This window comes from Stegodyphus dumicola, chromosome 12 (assembly GCF_044657685.1).
Source record: "Stegodyphus dumicola isolate Sdum_Otavi_A_Nest chromosome 12, ASM4465768v1".
Taxonomy (NCBI): Eukaryota; Metazoa; Arthropoda; class Arachnida; order Araneae; family Eresidae; genus Stegodyphus; species Stegodyphus dumicola.
Window position 1 is genome coordinate 86,900,226 of NC_140779.1, and position 17,161 is coordinate 86,917,386.

Below are 17,161 nucleotides of genomic sequence, written 5' to 3' on the forward strand. Positions count from 1 at the left end.
TTTATATATTCAAGAAGTACATCTAAGACATGATCATTTTCTATGTTCTAGCAAATCGATTCAATTGCGAACATACTATTAAGACTTGCGATAAGCGCTGTAGACTTCACGTTATCATGATAACGTGCAGCACTCATCAAGGGTCTTCCTTCACTTCTGTATGTATTGTCAAACTTGGAATAGCAACAACAACCTTAAGATAATACATTCTTTTGCGTATGATTATCAGAGTTTTAGAAATTTTCCATTACTCTATCATGTTAAGTGGATGATGCTTTTAAGATTCTCCTTATGCATATATGTAATATCGAGGTTCAGAATAACAACATTAGGACACTATAACTCTTTCCCACTATCCTATCATGATTATTTTTACACATATGACGCCGGAAAGACTGGCTTCACAAACAAGACATGACAAGAATGTATTACGATAAGTGTTGATGAAATCATTTCGTTAATGTATGTTTTAGATAATTTTTGCTATTTAAGAATGCTACGTATTTCTATATCATTCAGAATTGTCGTTAGATTCAAAAGCGAATATGAGGAATATATGTGATACAGAGTTAAATGTGGAATTATACGAAGAATTTTATTCACGAAATGAAGCTGATATTTTGCTAGATGAACTATCAAATTATGATTTTAAAAATATTAGTTTTGAAATTAATGGGACTCAGTATGTTCCACGAAGAAAAGTACTCGGTTTTGGTGATGAAGGACTTAGTTACGAATTCTCTGGAACGAGCATTTGTGCAGAACCATGGACTCAAAGTCTTCTAAATGTAAAAGATTATGTTGAAACGATAACTGGAAAAAAATATAATTTTGCTTTATTGAACTATTATCCTGACGGAGTGGCGAAAATTTCAACGCATAAAGACAATGAAACTTGTCTCGAACCTGAAAGTGATATACCTATCATCAGTTTAGGTGCAAAACGTCAAATGGTATTTACCAGGTGAAATTTCACATCTCGAAGCGTGGACTTAACTCATGGAACTCTCCTTGTAATGAGACACCCAACGAATCAATTTTGGATGCACGGAATACCCTCTCAACCTGACGTTAAAGATCCTAGAATTAGTATCACATTCCGAAACATAAAAATTTCGAAAATTAAAAAACGACGCTTGGAAGATAATGAGGATGAATTTCCAGAGGATGACTGGTTTGCCCACTATATGAAGTCTGTTCCTGAAAATATCTTCATGCCGAATAATCGAGAACAGAAAAAAGAAAGTTCGAAGTTGATTGCACAGTGGACTCTTGGTTGGGGATATTTTGTGTCCATAAATCAGTTTGAAAACAGAATGAACATTCATCTACGTGAATGTGTGGAACAAAATAAAATATTATACCCTACTACACGCGGTGTTGTTATAACTCCTGCAACATGGCAAGAATTTTCCTCAAAAATATATGAATTTAATCTTGTCTATATGAGTGCCAGCATCATTTGCAATAATGAGTTGGTAGTTTTCAACAAAGAAGGTGAGTGTATTTTTCAACAAGTTTTTAAACAAGATGAAAATTCTTTTAAACTAAAACCTACATACCTAAAAGTAAACTGTGATATTTTAAAAAAAATTGAAAGAAATTATTCCTGATGTATCTAATACTTTATATAAAAGTATTTTTGAAATTATTTTACCGTTGCAAATCAAATGTAAAAACAATTGTTCGGATATGGTAAGTGATGATGATGAACTTTTTAAAGAACTCATAAACTCTATCAAAACTGAATTAAATTCAGTGATAAAAAAGCTATATAAATGCGAAGGTTGCATTGTAAATCATCCTTCACAAACAAGACATGACTGCATTATAATAAGTGTTGAGGACAGAATTAAATATATTGGTGAAGATATATTTTTATGTATTAATTTTAAAAATATAAGAGATTCTTTAAGGCAGAAAAAAATGTTTCATTTATTTTGTAATAGGTTTTTTGAATCGAAATGTTATGAAGATTATAAAAATGCACTAATATAAGTACAGCTATTCTATTTAAATTTCTGTCTTTGGTTGATGTTATGAGTATTTTTTTTTTCATTATGTTTTTTTTTAATAGAAATATATTGAAATTTTAGTTTTAATTTTAAAGCAAACATGTATATCAAATATCAGTAAATGGATATTGTTGTTAATTTGATATTAACTAATGAAAGAAAATTCTAAGTATATTTTATGTATAATACAGAAACTTGTTCTTTGGAAATTAATAAATGTATTTAAATAGAAAAGATTCTTGGTGAAATGAATGTATTTTTATTTTTTATAACAATTTTTTTAAGTATCGTATGTTTACAGTGCAGTATATGCTTCAAGTGATTCACTCGTGTTGAAAATTTAAGAGTTTATGAAGCGATTATTCGCTGAACTTATGTGATATATTCGTAAGGTTTCTTGAATACGAGTAATCTGAAGAGATATTTGAAATCTAATGAAAGAAACATCAGATGTAGTGTATGTCCTAAGAAATTTAAATTTGTAGTTTGAAAAGTCGCGAAGCTTCTCGTCTTAGAATTTTGTAGTGAATAATCACAAGTTCTTTTCATGTAAAAAGGATATGAAAACTTATAAAGTTACTTTTAAGAGTAAATCGTGATAAAAAATATTTAGTGAGCATAAGAATTTAAAACAATATGAATCTTTACATCGTATTGAATGTTCGGACATTTTTTTCAAGTAAAACTGAATTTGAAGAAAATCACACGAACCTTTTTTTTTTTTTTTTTTTAATTTTGCTGGTGTCAAAAGAAACAGAAATATGCTGATGATGATGTTTTGAAACAGCATGATACTTCTCTTCTTATAAATTGCATCCATTGTTTACAAGTGTTTAAAAGAAAAAGTGATCTCTTACACCACATTCGAATGCGACATGGTTTGATACGAATCTTACAAAAACGAAGAAACGTTGACATCGTTAATACATGCAAGTCTTCTAAAATCGCAAGTCTTAATAGTATGTTCGCAATTGAATCGATTTGCTAGAACATAGAAAATGATCATGTCTTAGATGTACTTCTTGAATATATAAAATTGTAGTTAGTAGGGAAAAAATGAGTTATGATGTAGTTTTACACTGAGTTATGATATCGGTGTTTGAAATGGTAATCAATAGTTACATTTAAAATGTGTCGTGAGTGTGAAAATGCAGAAATAAAAGAGCTTTGGCGAATTTAATAAACTTGGTTCAATGTGGTTGATGGAAAAATTTGTTCCATGTGAATTAAATAGTGTAAGATATGAACCTCTTTCTCTCAATAGTTAATTATTCAATTGTAAGACAATTAAACTTTAAATATATATGCATATAGTACATGTAATGATTAATATTACATTGATTAATGTAAATAACTGATGATATGTGTATTAACATAGTGAATGTTCGCTTTTATGAAGTTCTAAGCATTACTTTAGATACCATTCATAAAACTTTTATCTCATATATACAAACATGACAATATTTATTGAGTTTTCGTTTATTCTTTGGAATGTATGAAAGTTTAAATATATATTTTTTTTTTAATTTAATGTAGATTGGAGTAAACTATCTGTATCTTTCTTCATTTCAATCGGTAATATCTGTATGCTGGTAAAGGTACATATGTTCGTAAGAATTATACTGTGTCACATTTTTGACAATCTTCTTTCATTCATATTAGCTAATAAGAGAATTATTGAAGTTAGTAAAGTAATGAAAGTCAACGTTATTGAAAGAAAACTCTAAAAGCATTTACATTTCTAGAAATATATCAAAGTTCCTTTTCTTAAAAACAGCAGGTGTATCGTAGTTTTTATTTCTATTTCATTAAAAGCTGAACTTGTAAAATAAAAATTTTCTATTAGTGTAAGGTAAACAAAAAGAAAATCAAGAGACAATCCGTATCATGAATGAAATTCAAGTCTTACATCGGATTAAAAAGAAATATTCTGAATCTAAATGTTTATGCCTATTTAGCACAAAATGCGTTTATTTGTGTTATAAATTTAACTAAAACCATTCTTATAACAGTATGTTGCCTTTAAACTGGGTAAAAGTGTTAAGTATATTTTCTGATGGTATTGATATACTTGTCAAAGAAGTTCTAGAAACCTCAAATGTCGAAAGAGCATATGATAAGAATCTCCTTTCCTATCGCTACGTCAGTTACAGGTTAAGGGGTGGCTTGAATGGATAAAGGTAATGTTTGTGCAAAAATATAGTAGTTCTATTTTGAAATGAGAAATAATTCGCTTTTTGTCAATTAAGGAAACTTGTGGTATTATTAAACAGAATGTCAGTGAAAGACATTGTGTTTGCATAGAGAATTATGAAGGTACTGAAAGGTAGTAAAGAAGGTGAATGAAAGAATTAATTTGAACAAATAAAGTAAGGCTATCATTAAAAGAAAAAACTGTTTAAAAGATGTATGTTAGAATTAAGAGTAAGATGTTAAAATTTAAAAAGATGTAACAGAGTAAAACCAAAGAATACTGGTAATTCGTATCTGGAAAACAGTAATTTGAGTACGATATTGAAAAAGTTGTTTTTAAGAATTTCTTTATGCATGTGATGCAAAACAATTGCTAGTTTATCATGAGTGCTGACACAGATGCAATTAGTGCAGGAAAAATAGTAAAATTAGTATAGTTAGTGTCTCTAAAACATGAAAAAATAATAGTGTGAGCAGTGTAAATTCATTTGAAGTACTGAAATATGACATAGACTAAATATCAGAAAATGTAAGAAATATTTTGGTATGTGTGGATGAAACACTGAACGTGGTTGTAAAATTAGAAATGAAAATTATCAACACACTTAAAGGTAATCGGGATTTAAAACTAAACATGATGTTAGAAACTTTGAAGACCATAAAACTATATGAGAAAGAAATACATTTAGATATAAATGGTATTAAACTGTAAAGTTGTGAATGGAAATTTCTGAGTAAAACCTGTAGATGATCCATTATGATCGAGGAATAAAACAAGTATTATAAAAATTGTAAGGAAATATTTGAATATGGAGTAAATGAAAACAATCCATATCGTTAAAATGGATAAAAAGGGATAAAATTTTGGAATTACGAGTGATGAGACGGAAATAAAAACATTATAATAAATAAGTTAAACTATAATTAAGAAATATAAACACAGAAGGGAAATCATGAACGTAAGAAAAGCAATTAAAAGTTATAGACTTAAGTTTAAAAAAAAAAAAAAAAAAAAAAAAAAAAAAAAAATTATTCGGTAATGTAAGGAAGATATTGGTGAACATGTGAAAGAAATTAGATATTCTGTAGAAAATTTAGTAAAAGAACTAAGATCACGAAAAATAAACGTTTCTTTTTAAATAGAATTTCAAACCACTAATTTAAAGTGTGTATAGAATATTAGAATGGTTTAAAAAAAGTAAATGAAGTTAAAATTCAGAAAATATTGAACATTATAACGTTAAAAAAAGTGTGAAATTGCATCTAAAATTAAGTAGTGTAACAAATAAACAGCATGTGCGGGAACGTTTGTGAAATATAACATATAAGTTAAAAATCAGGGTATGCTGAAATTTATGAAAGGTATGAAAAAAAATAGTATGTGGAAATTAAATAAAATATTACAAATTAGAAACGTTAAGTATTAAAAAAAAATATGACAGTAAATGAATATGTTATTATGAACAGAAAACCTAAAAAATAAGTTAAAGTTTCATTTAAAACTAGAAAGGATAAAAGCATCAGAATAAAATTGAGTAATAAAAAAAAATTATCTTGTAGTTTCATTAAAGGAAAGTCTTTTTTTATATTTGTTTCTTTTACATTGTTTTCAGAGTCGCGCATTGAATAATTTTAACACCAGACGTAAAAATATATTTCTAAAACATATCATTCACTTTTTCATTAATAGAGGGCAGCATCGCCATTTCATCAAAATTAAGATGCAGAAAATATTTCCCGTTGCCAATTTAAAAAAACTAACTTTAAATGAAAAGCAGGAGGTCTACAACTCAACCAGCAGTCTACCAACAACTCAACTCCACTCGTGACCACGCCTCCTAGTGTGATGACGTTGCCTTTGGCCCCGCCCTCTGTGATGTCATTGACCACGCCCCCTGACCCACCAGTCGCAGAACTGTCATTTTCATGCTACTCTCATTTACGAATTCTTGCACTAACTAATTACCTTTTTCTGCAAAACATTTATATCTGACCAGCTTTTTCTCACAGCTTAAAATTAAGACAGAAACCTGATTGACTGGTGAGCATTTGCAATCCATGTTAAAAATAATTTCAACTAATTTTTCTTCAAGGCTACAAACATCATTAAAACTGAAAAGCCGTCAAGTGTCTAACTGTAATAAGAAATAAAACATTTTATTAAAAGTCTAATAAATAAGAGAAAGAGATAAAATTGTCATTATTTATACTTAAGTTTTGCCTTACTTAGAAAGACTTCTCTGAAAATTCTCTTTCTCTCTTAGAATGTTTTCATAGTTTGTTTGTTTATAGTTTTAATTAAAGTTAGTTATTTAACGATTAATTAAACATATTATACATATTTGAAATAAATATGTCTCAAATATTAATATTTAGTTAATATGCTTGAATTGCAGAATGTTACCAACAAAAGTGTCTTGTAAATGCTAGACTTAAGATTTCAGATTGAAAATAAACATTAATTTTATTTTTTTCCTTTGTATTATTATTATTGTTGCTGTGTATGGAATTTTTGTTAAATATTTAGAAGGCGAAATTTAAAATAAAGTTAGGTTATTTTTTATTTCGTTGATGAAAAACTTTCATTTCGCTTAAAAAAAATTCTGTCCCATCAGTTGTTTTCATAACGTGCATTTAGCCCGTATGCAATTTCAGTTTGAGACCACTGCTATTGAACATATCTGGGACGCTATTAGGAAAGCAATTGCAACTCGCCTTACTCCTCCAGAACCCACAAAGATCAAAAAACGGCATTGCTACGGGAGTAAGCCAGCTGCAAGAGGATTCATAAACATCGTCGTTTCTAGTATGAATTCATGTTGTTAGAGCTGTATGAATGTAAGAAAAGACCATATGGCTCTATTAGCCTTTGTTTCAACCTCTCCTTCAGACCTACCTGCTCCGATGACTCTTACTTTTTAACTGCTGCTGGAGAAGGTAAGGAATTATTCTTACGCTTTTGCGAGTGATGGGAAAGGTGATCTAAGAAAATTTGATAGAGGGCAGAATGTAATGACCCGAAGACTCGGTGCGAGTATCTCCGATACCGCACGACTAGTAAGTTGTTCACGATCTGCCGTTGTTAGTTTTTAAGCAACGTGAATAAATGACGATGAAACAAGTCGTAGACACCACGACATTGGAAGTCCACGCGTCATCAAAGAAAAAGGACGTAGGGATTGTCCGGCTTGGTACAGCAATAATCGGCGCCAGACAGTCAATCAGCTGAAAGCGGGAGTCAGTTGACAGCCCAATACAATGCATGTCCAAGTGCAAATATTTATGAATACACAAATCAGCGGACACTGTTGGATATGGGATTGCACAGCAGACGTCCCACTCGTGTGCCTCTGTTGACCCAGCGTCATTGTCAACTACGCATACGATGGACCCAGGAACATCGAGACGCCTGGTCGGATGAATCACGATTTCTCATTCATCAAGTTGGGGGTCGTGTCAGGGTACGCCGTCTTCCAGGCGAATAGTTGCTGACCCTTCCTCCTGTACAGCAGGTCATACAAAGGCTGTGGTGGCAGTATTATGCTTTAGAGGACCCTCTCATGGGCGGCTGTGGGACCCTTAGTTGTGGTAGAGGAGACCATGAAAGCTGAGGACTGTCTGAACCTAATTCTGGATCATTTGCACCATTAGATGGTGTCTGTCTTCTCAATTGGAAGTGGAATCTTCCAGGAGGACAACGCTCTCTCTGTCACAAGGTTTGAATTGTGTTGGAGTGCTCCGAGAAGCATAAAGATGAATTCCTATTAACCTGTCTCCAGTCATCTACCAAGAACTTGTGGCATCCATGCCAAGGCGAGTTGCAAGGAATTATTCTTGCACTTACTTTTGCGAGTGATTTGAAAGTTGCTGATCTAAGCAAATTTGATAGAGGGCAGAATGTAATGGCCCAAAGACTCGGAACGAATATCTGCGATACTGCACGACTATAGTTTGTTCACGATCTGCCGTTGTTAATATTTAAGCAAAGTGGATAAATGGCGGTGAAACCAGCCCTAGACACCACGGTGTTGGATGTCCACGCGTCATCAAAGAAAAAGAACGTCGGGGACTGTTCGCTTGGTACAGAAAAATCACAGTGGCTCAGCTGATAGCCCAATACAGTACAAGTGTTTCGGAACATACAGCTCAGCGGACACTGTTGGATATGAGACTGCGCAGCAGATGGTCCACTTGTTTATCTCTGTTGACGGAACGTCGTCATCAACTATGCCTACAGTGGGCTTGGAAACATCGAGACTGGATCATGGATAAGTGAAAGATAGAGTTGCCTGGTCGGATGAATCACGATTTCTCATTTACCACGTCAATCGTCAGGTCAAGGTACGCCAACAGTTGCTTCCCGTGTACAGCAGGTCATACACAGACTGGTATTACGCTTTGGGAGACTTAGTTGTAGTAGAGCAGACCATGACTGTCTGAACACAATTCCAGATCAGTTACACCCTTATATGTCTGTCTTCCCAACTATAAATGAATCTTCCAGCAGGACAACGACCCCTGTCACAAGACTTGAATTGTGTTGGAGTGTTTCGGGAAGCATAAGGGTGAATTCTTATTAATGTTCTGGCCACTTAGCTCACCGGATATTAACCCGATAAAGCACATTTGGGATGTCATGGAGCGGCAGCTGACAACTCAAACGCCACTGTTTCGGAATATCTCAACTTTGCGTGACCTCTGCTTACACATTTGTTAGAACCTGTCTCGCCATCTACCAAGAACTTGCGGTATTCATACCAAGGCGAGTTGCAGTTGTTTTGCAGGCCAAAGGTCGCATAACGTGTTATTGAGTAGGTGGTCATAATGTTTTGGCTCTTCAGTGTATACGGTAAAACTTCTCTAAGTGAAATGGCGGCGAAACCAGAGCAGAAGTCTTTTTGTGTTCTACAATTGGCAAAACTAGAATCCATTGTTGCAGTTCAGCGAGCATTTCGCCGTCAATTTAATAAACAACCACCGTGTCATAAGCAAATTTACGAGTGGCATCGAAAATTCGAAGAAGATGGTTGCGTCTGCAAAGGGAAAAGCACGGGACGTCCACGCACATCGAACGAGAATGTCGAGCGTATTCGTACACTTTACGAAAGGAACCCAAAGAAATCCACATCGCGAGCAAGTAAAGAACTTAAAATTCCTCAGCCAACAGTATGGCGAGTTCTAAAACATCGTCTGCACATGTCGCAACCACCGATTTGACATTTGTCGTGTAACACACGGTGCCCATATTGAATGCATACCATAATTGTTAACTTTTCTCTATCCATTAACGTTGGAATCATGTTTCTATCTTTTGTAGTTTGGAAGAAATAAATGTTTGAAATCTGCTCTTTCTTTTTGAATAACCCTGTATATACATACGTATTTGACGTTTTTTTAATTTTACATGTACTCCTTTTGCTTTGCAACTTTTATTGAGGAAGAATTGGTTAGGACCTTCATAGGGAAGAAATTATAATCTATCATGTAGTTCCGACTTTTCCTTTTAATTTTATATACATATATATGTGCCCCCTCTGTTACTCGGCTCGGTGAGCTCTTTTAATTTTTTTTTTTTTAATGTTGGTAAATTGTGCACGTTTTGCTTTAAAACTGATTGAATTATGTCGTTCTTATGTTCCGGTTAAGGTCTGTATGGCTTTAGTTAAACTGCATGCAATAGTTGTTGAATTATTAACAATTTAAAAGTTATTTAAGTCCTGCTTACCCTAAGGAGACCGCCATTTATTTACGTTTGAAAGTTTTAGTAGAATAGTGAATTAAATCATTCTGTGCGCCAACTTCAGTGTCTTTTTGCCGAGTGAGACCAACAGTAAACTTTAAATTTTGTACACAGAAAACTCCGTTTTCCTGCCAGCTAGTCGTAGAACCTCTAATTTTAATTGTAGAAAAAAAAAATTAACTGTATTTGGGGTTTTATGTTTTTCTAATTTTTAATTTTTAATTTTTAATAATATTAATTTTTAATGAAGATGCTTTGAGTTTTTATGTATTTTTGTCTTGCCTAAGTGAGAACTGAAATAATTGAATGAGAAATATATTTCTAATGAAATTCGAGGAAATAAGTACAAATGAGATGCAGCAAAGAATGAGTATAATTTAATTAGGCCGTACAAGGATGACATGTGGTGTCCACATCAGATATTTTTATAACAGAAGAAAGACCTCGCCCATTCGCTGGATACAGGCGTGTTAAGGCGTTTAGTGCTCAAAATAAGAAACGTGAAGATTTAGATGACTGATGTTGGGGGAAAAAATTATGCAAAGAGGAGAGAAATCGGAAAAACTAAGAAAATATTACTTCATTTTATAGAACAAATCTGCGAAGAAACAACATAACTTGTATAAAAAATTATAAGAAATAATTTAATAAACAAATTAGACTATATAGTTTTAAGAAAATTTTTATTACTTTATAGTCATTTTTTATGTGTTTCCAAACTGCATATTCATCTGCAAAATGTGTTGTAATTTTTAGTGAAAATGTGCTATGCTTCTTTGATTTGTTTTACTGTCAATATTATGCATTTGAATTAATATTATATAAGTGTTGTATTACAAATTTTTACACGCTTTTATTCTATTTAGATGTGGAGAACTACATGAAAATTGTTAATATACAAAATATGTTACATAAATGATTGTAACATTTGTTTTCGAAATGAAATATTTAGTAATAAAAAAATTATTTTATAATCTGAACTTGCTATAGAAAATTCAGTTTTAAAAAGGGCCTAATAGGGACACCGCGTGTTGCAACTTGCGGGCCCTTAAAATTAAATCGACCCTAAATATCATTATTCGTCAGTATAAATTTCCATTTTTTCTTCCTTCATTAGATTTTCATTTCTCTAAAAGGAAAAACTTACAGCAAATTTTATTCTATAGATGCTAAATCTTTTTGTTGCGGTTATTATGGACAATTTTGATTACCTAACTCGGGATTCTTCAATTCTGGGAGCTCATCATTTAGATGAATTCATTAGAATGTGGGCAGAGTATGATCCTAGTGCAACGTAAGTATTTAAAATTTGTTCTGAACTATTTTTTTTTAATCACGTAGTTATGCACACAGCAAATTTTTTTGTCTGTATTTTAATATATGAATTTTTACTAAGTGTTAATTAAAGCAGAATAATGATTAATTGATTCCAAAACAAACTGCTGCATAAATATTAATTTATATTTTTATCTGATGCATTATGGAGTTATTACGTAAAATGACATTACATGTTTATATTTTCCATTAATTGTGTTAGATTTCTCAGGAGTGATATTATTTTTTTAATACTTTCCGCCGATCTAATTAACTGCTATATGAACAAAAATTTTTTTTTACATATTTTAAGAGAACTGTGTAGATGTATTGGATTCGTACATTTACATCAATGTCTATTAATATACTTTTTTAATAAGAAAATATTTCCTTCAAATATTATGCTGTTTTATTTTCTCTAAATAAATTTGATAAAACTTCAGTTAGCCTTCCTTATTTAGGTCTTAAATAATTATGATAATGGTAATCAGTATATTACATAAACTAATAAATAACTTTTTTTATGAACATAAAGGTATTTTAAATCTAAGAAAAACATAATCTTAAGTATTTTACATATAGTTTTAAAAATTATTTTTATAATAAAGATAATTTGCAGTCTATTTCCAAATTTTTTTAAATATATATAAATACAATATCGAGCATTAAAATTGCTGCATCTTGAAGGCGAGCAGTTGGCAACAGGGCAGGATTAAGACTATTAAAGGATGCAAGTACTTGAAAGAATATGGTGCCTCATACATACATTTACGCATGTTTTTGCCCATTCCATAATACATTCAATAATAAAACCGACAATTTTTGTGGTACCTTCTTTACTAAGCACATTCTTATTTCAATTGATAGTTAATCCAGCTCTGAGTTGGCATCATTATTTATTTTACAAATACATTGTGAGAAGGTAGGAAATATGAAATGGTTAAAATTCCAAGTAATTTTGAGGTGTAGAACATTACTAGAAGCCGTACCGGTTAATCTTTGGATTATGGTAACTTAATGATTTTTTGGCGAAACTTTGGCGACCAACCCTGCTACAGCAACCTGTTAGTTTTTGTTTGGACGCCATTTTGTTTTCACAAAGTAAAGGCAAGGAGGTTAGAGTAACCAAAATGTCTATTCTAACCTCCTTGAGCAAAGGCATGTTTTTTTTTTTTTTTTTTTTTTTTTTTCCAACTCAAAATTTTTTTTTCCAACAATCTACTAGCCGAATTACGCTTATGCTAGAACTTTTATGGAACAAAAGTGTTTAATCATGACGAAGATTAGGTGCGAAATTGGGAGAACGTGCAGAATCGCAAACTGCTTGCCACATTTTTAAGAATTGCACATACACGGTATCCATGTACTCATCGACCTATTTTCACTTAAAAAACATCCCATAATTGCACAAAAATGGCATTGCGCGCACTCTTGACTTTATCCATGTACACTGCTAAAGTCCTAGCTAGTAACCTTTTATCGCCTTACCAAAATGTCGCCAAACTACCTGTTACCATATTCCAAAGATTAGCCGCAGTACCTTGAACATATGCTTATCCTCCAGTGGAACGGTGCTTTAGTACACCAGGGTGCCTGGGCCGAAGGCCCTACCCCTCGTAGAATAATTTTGAAGTTTCGAATGATATCCAAAAGTAACCAGTCCATTTCTAGAACAAAGTTGATACAAAACATAAATCATAATTAATTAGGCATAAATAATTAAGACACAATAACACGCCGAATAAATACTAATTCAGAAGTCAAACAACAAAAATCAGCGTTATATTTACAAAACTTTCACAGAACTAGTTTCGATGGTTTTACCGAACCACCATCTTCAGCTGCAAAACCGCAAATGCGGTTTTCGGTAAGACCATCTGGTTCGGTAAAACCATCGAAACTAGTCCTGTGAAAATTTTGTAAATATAACGCTGATTTTTGTTGTTTGACTTCTGAATTAGGCATAAATAGTTACATAAAAATTTTGGTGACTGGAAACCTGAAGTAGAAACAATTAGCATTTAAAATAGTTAAAGTACTAATAGCGGCGAGTTAAGCCGTCGAACTGGTGAATAAATCCTCTCCTTAGTGGCGAAAAGTCCTGTCTAGAAACAGTAGTTGCTCATTCGTCGGATCCAGTCACGTAGGAGGTCACCTTTCCAAAAACTGACCCCGCTCGATGCTGCTTGAAAACCGGGTTAACCATGGAGGTAGGAAGTAAGATGGAGTCGCCCTAAACAAGTTTCTCCGTACCCTGCTCTGAAGCACCGGCGATCCCTACGTGGTGACCAAAACATTGGGTCATTTACCATTGAGTTCTATGGGATTTGACGCGTTCGGGTGTAAATATTTTGTAATTACGTCGCAAATATACATATAAATGTATATATTTTCTTTTTCTACAACACTTCAGAGTCCTAAGTATGTGAAAACAACATATTTTTAAACAACATTTCATTCTGAACGGAATTAAATGCTATACTTTTCACAGGACAGTTTTCTCAGAATGGTTTAATTTGAACAAAATATTTTCACAAGTTTTCGTTAATTACATTAGAAAAAAAAATTAAGGTAATTCGATTTTATTCGGTTAAGGTACAAAAATTAAGATCAAAGTTTATTGTATTATTAATATTAAAATTATGCATTATTTCTTTTCTATTTATAGAGCTTCTTCCTAAAATACTTTCTTAAATATGAAATGATTTTTTAGCTTCTTTTAAATCGAAAAATGTAAGTCAATTTATAATTAATGCTCTATTCGGTTCATTTTAAATTAGAGAATTATTAGGAATTAGCGAAATACTTTAGTATTTGACTTTCTCTGAACATTTCTGAAAGGGAATAAAATAAGTTTTTTTTTTTTAAAGTATTATTTAAAACTTGTAACTGAGTTATTATAAAATGTAAAGGGAATAATTCTTTTAATTATACTTATCAGATTTTTTTTTTTTTTTTTTTTTTTAACCCTTCATTTCAACGATACATATTCCAAAACTCTTTATTACGTTCTTAAGTTCGCATCTCATAGCATTTGCTTTACAATACCTTTTAACAGATTGCTTTCCAATACAAACAATTCTTGCTTAATTAATTTTATAACGTATTTGTTAACAGGATTTCAATTTATGTTTACAATTCAATATTAAGGTTATTATATATTTAGATAACATTTATAATCATTATAAATTATATGCATATAATCATTAGATTTCTTCACAGTACTTTCACAGTTGTTTATAAGTGAATAAATTCTTCATTTCAAATACATTTATAAATAATTTAATGAATATTTAAGTATTTTTTCAAAGGCAGATACATGCTTTTTGCAAGCACATGCATAAATACCCATACATATTTCCTATTTATCATTTCCGGCATGTGCAAATCTTTAATTTCTGTGCATTCACTATATTTTTCGTGTAAAGTAATTTACACTAATTTAGCATACACCCGAAAATTTTACATAAAAAATATATATGAATATAATTTGAATGAAAATTATAAGTATTATTTTTAATACCCACTCAAAGGTCAGTTTTTCTTCAAAATTCCTCCACGATGACATCTCTCTCTTTAGGCAGATAGCCCTTGCATGCATTACTCTATTTAATAAAAACTTAATCTGACCTATGTGCCTAATTACAAATATTTTAACATACATAATTTTATATTTACATTTAGCCATCAAGTTTCAAACTTTTCAAATCTTCTAGAAAATAAATTTTCGCAGATCTCTTTTAGCAATTTTCTTAAAATCTATATTTTTGTAGTGCAACAACTTAGAATTTTATAAAACAAATTCATAATCAAAATCGCTGTTGTTAGTTATCGAAAAATAACCAAGATGTGATTTTTGCATAAATGTCAGTAAACTATACAAATTGCTATTATCCATCACACTATGAATGTTTCTTTCATGCGTGAGTGTCCCTTTTTCGATTTTTATGGAACTGTCGTGTGTCGAAATACTATCAGAATCTTGTCAAGCGAGCTTCTGAATGTAAACAAAGAACACTCCGTCTGGTGACCCAAGCTTCAAAGCAGTGCTTCACTTCTAGCCCGAAATGGCCCCTCCTCCCTTTCCTACCTCCATGGGGTTAACTGGTGAGTAGAATAAGTGAAAATAAATTTAAAACTGAAGTAAAACGTTTAATTACTGCATTTCGTGGGGATGCTAAGTCTTTAGTATCCTTCATCGGCTATCTTCATCAAATACAAAGCGGCTTTAAAACCAGAGAATAACTTATCTGCCACAGTTTTCGCTTTTCTGATGTTTTCGATGAACTCGATAAATTTTGTCGAAGAATTCTTCTATCGTATCATCTCTGAGCCAGTTAAGGGCTTCTCCTGCCTCTGTTGGGATTTGATTTAGTTTCTTCTTTAACTTTTCGCTATACTGACCCTTCTGAGAGGGGGGTGCTTTCTTCAGTGGTTTTTGCGAGTTGCGGAAAGTCTTCTTTCGTAGCAACAAATTCCTTCGTTTTACGTGGGGCTGGTTTTCTCTCGAATTTTTTCTTGTACTCTTCACATCCGCGATAACTGCAAACGTGGTATTTTCTGTAGAATAGACAGGTGGGTGTTTCATAATACTTCTTAGGGCAGGTATTGCTGCGATGTTCGTCTCCACATTTACAACATCTCACTGCGTTTGTGCATAAATGTTGGGAGTGCCCCCACTCCTGACATCTAAAACACTGGATCGGGCGTTTTCTGGGGCTATATTTCTCTATTCGGACGTTCACGCTAAACATGCAGTTTAGCTGATGAATTGCATGACCTTCATTCCTCTTAAGTTTAATGAGCCAAATTGGCAGTTTTTCAGGGTTGTATTTTTTGCTCCTGCAGAACTGCTTGACCTTTATAACTGGAAATTTTCTTCTTACTAAATCGTCAAAAACCGCTTCTTTAGTGACTTGATCTGGGAGATTTTTCAGAATGACTCTCAATGGTTTTACTTTATCCGTCAGGTAAGTGTGAAAAAGTATTTCATTCGCCTTCAGAAATTTCGTGGCATTTTTGTAATCCTCCATCTTTTTCGTGTTCACATATATCAATTTTAACTTTATGTTTGCTTCAATTTCGTCTTTGCATATTTCTCTGAGGTTTCGTTCGACGATTAGCCAGTCTATCTTCTCTTGCTTGAAAACAATAAGAGGGGGAATTTCATCAGGGCAGTCACATTTAGGTTCTTTCTGAATTTCTTCCAACTTCTCGAATCAATTCTCGCTAGTTTCTTCGCTCGGTAGTTTCTTCGCTGTCTTTTTAGGAGAGATTCATGGGTTTTCCTTCAGCTTTTTTTCAACTTGTTTTAGATTACTTTCGCCTAGATCAGAAGGTTCTGCTGGAAAGAGCGGTTCCTTTCCTCGCAAACGATCCAGAAGGTGGCATGCACCATATAGTCTTATCACCTTCATTACAATTTCCATTTGTTCATCCTCGCCTTTATCATAATCCACTTTCTCGGCGTAACTTCAAGTTCAGATGAGGTTTTCATCTTCTTTTTCTTACTTTTCTTCCTGGGCAATTTTACAAAATCCTCTCTCCTGAGTGGGAATTGCATCGATTTACTTGAAATCATAGATCGGTCCGATTCCATATCATCATCAGAAGTTTCACCCTGTGCCCTAAAAAAGAACATTTTGCTGTACCCATGGGTACCTGAATGAGTTCAGAAAATATCGCAATAAAAATAACTAAATATTTCTTATTTTAAATGAATTGATATGATTATCTGATGACAACAGTGAAAAAAAGGAGGCTAATTTCCAAATGTATTAGAATTAGGGCATGCGAAGTCCGTTGATCGTGTTTTTCTATCTATTGGCCACATTTAAAAGTGCACGCTGATTCCTCACATTTTGCGCGTATTGACATACTCTCTTACATCATGGTGCTG

At 32.4% G+C, this 17,161-nt stretch overlaps 1 protein-coding gene across 1 annotated transcript in view; it reads left to right on the forward strand.

The window, feature by feature from the left end:
• LOC118203144 (voltage-dependent calcium channel type A subunit alpha-1-like) overlaps positions 1 to 17,161 on the forward strand; it is a 381,721-nt gene that overhangs the window by 277,094 nt on the left and 87,466 nt on the right. Inside the window, exon 35 of the mRNA XM_035375404.2 lies at positions 11,115 to 11,242. Coding sequence (XP_035231295.1) covers positions 11,115 to 11,242 — 128 coding nt within the window. The remainder of the gene's footprint in view (positions 1 to 11,114; positions 11,243 to 17,161) is intronic.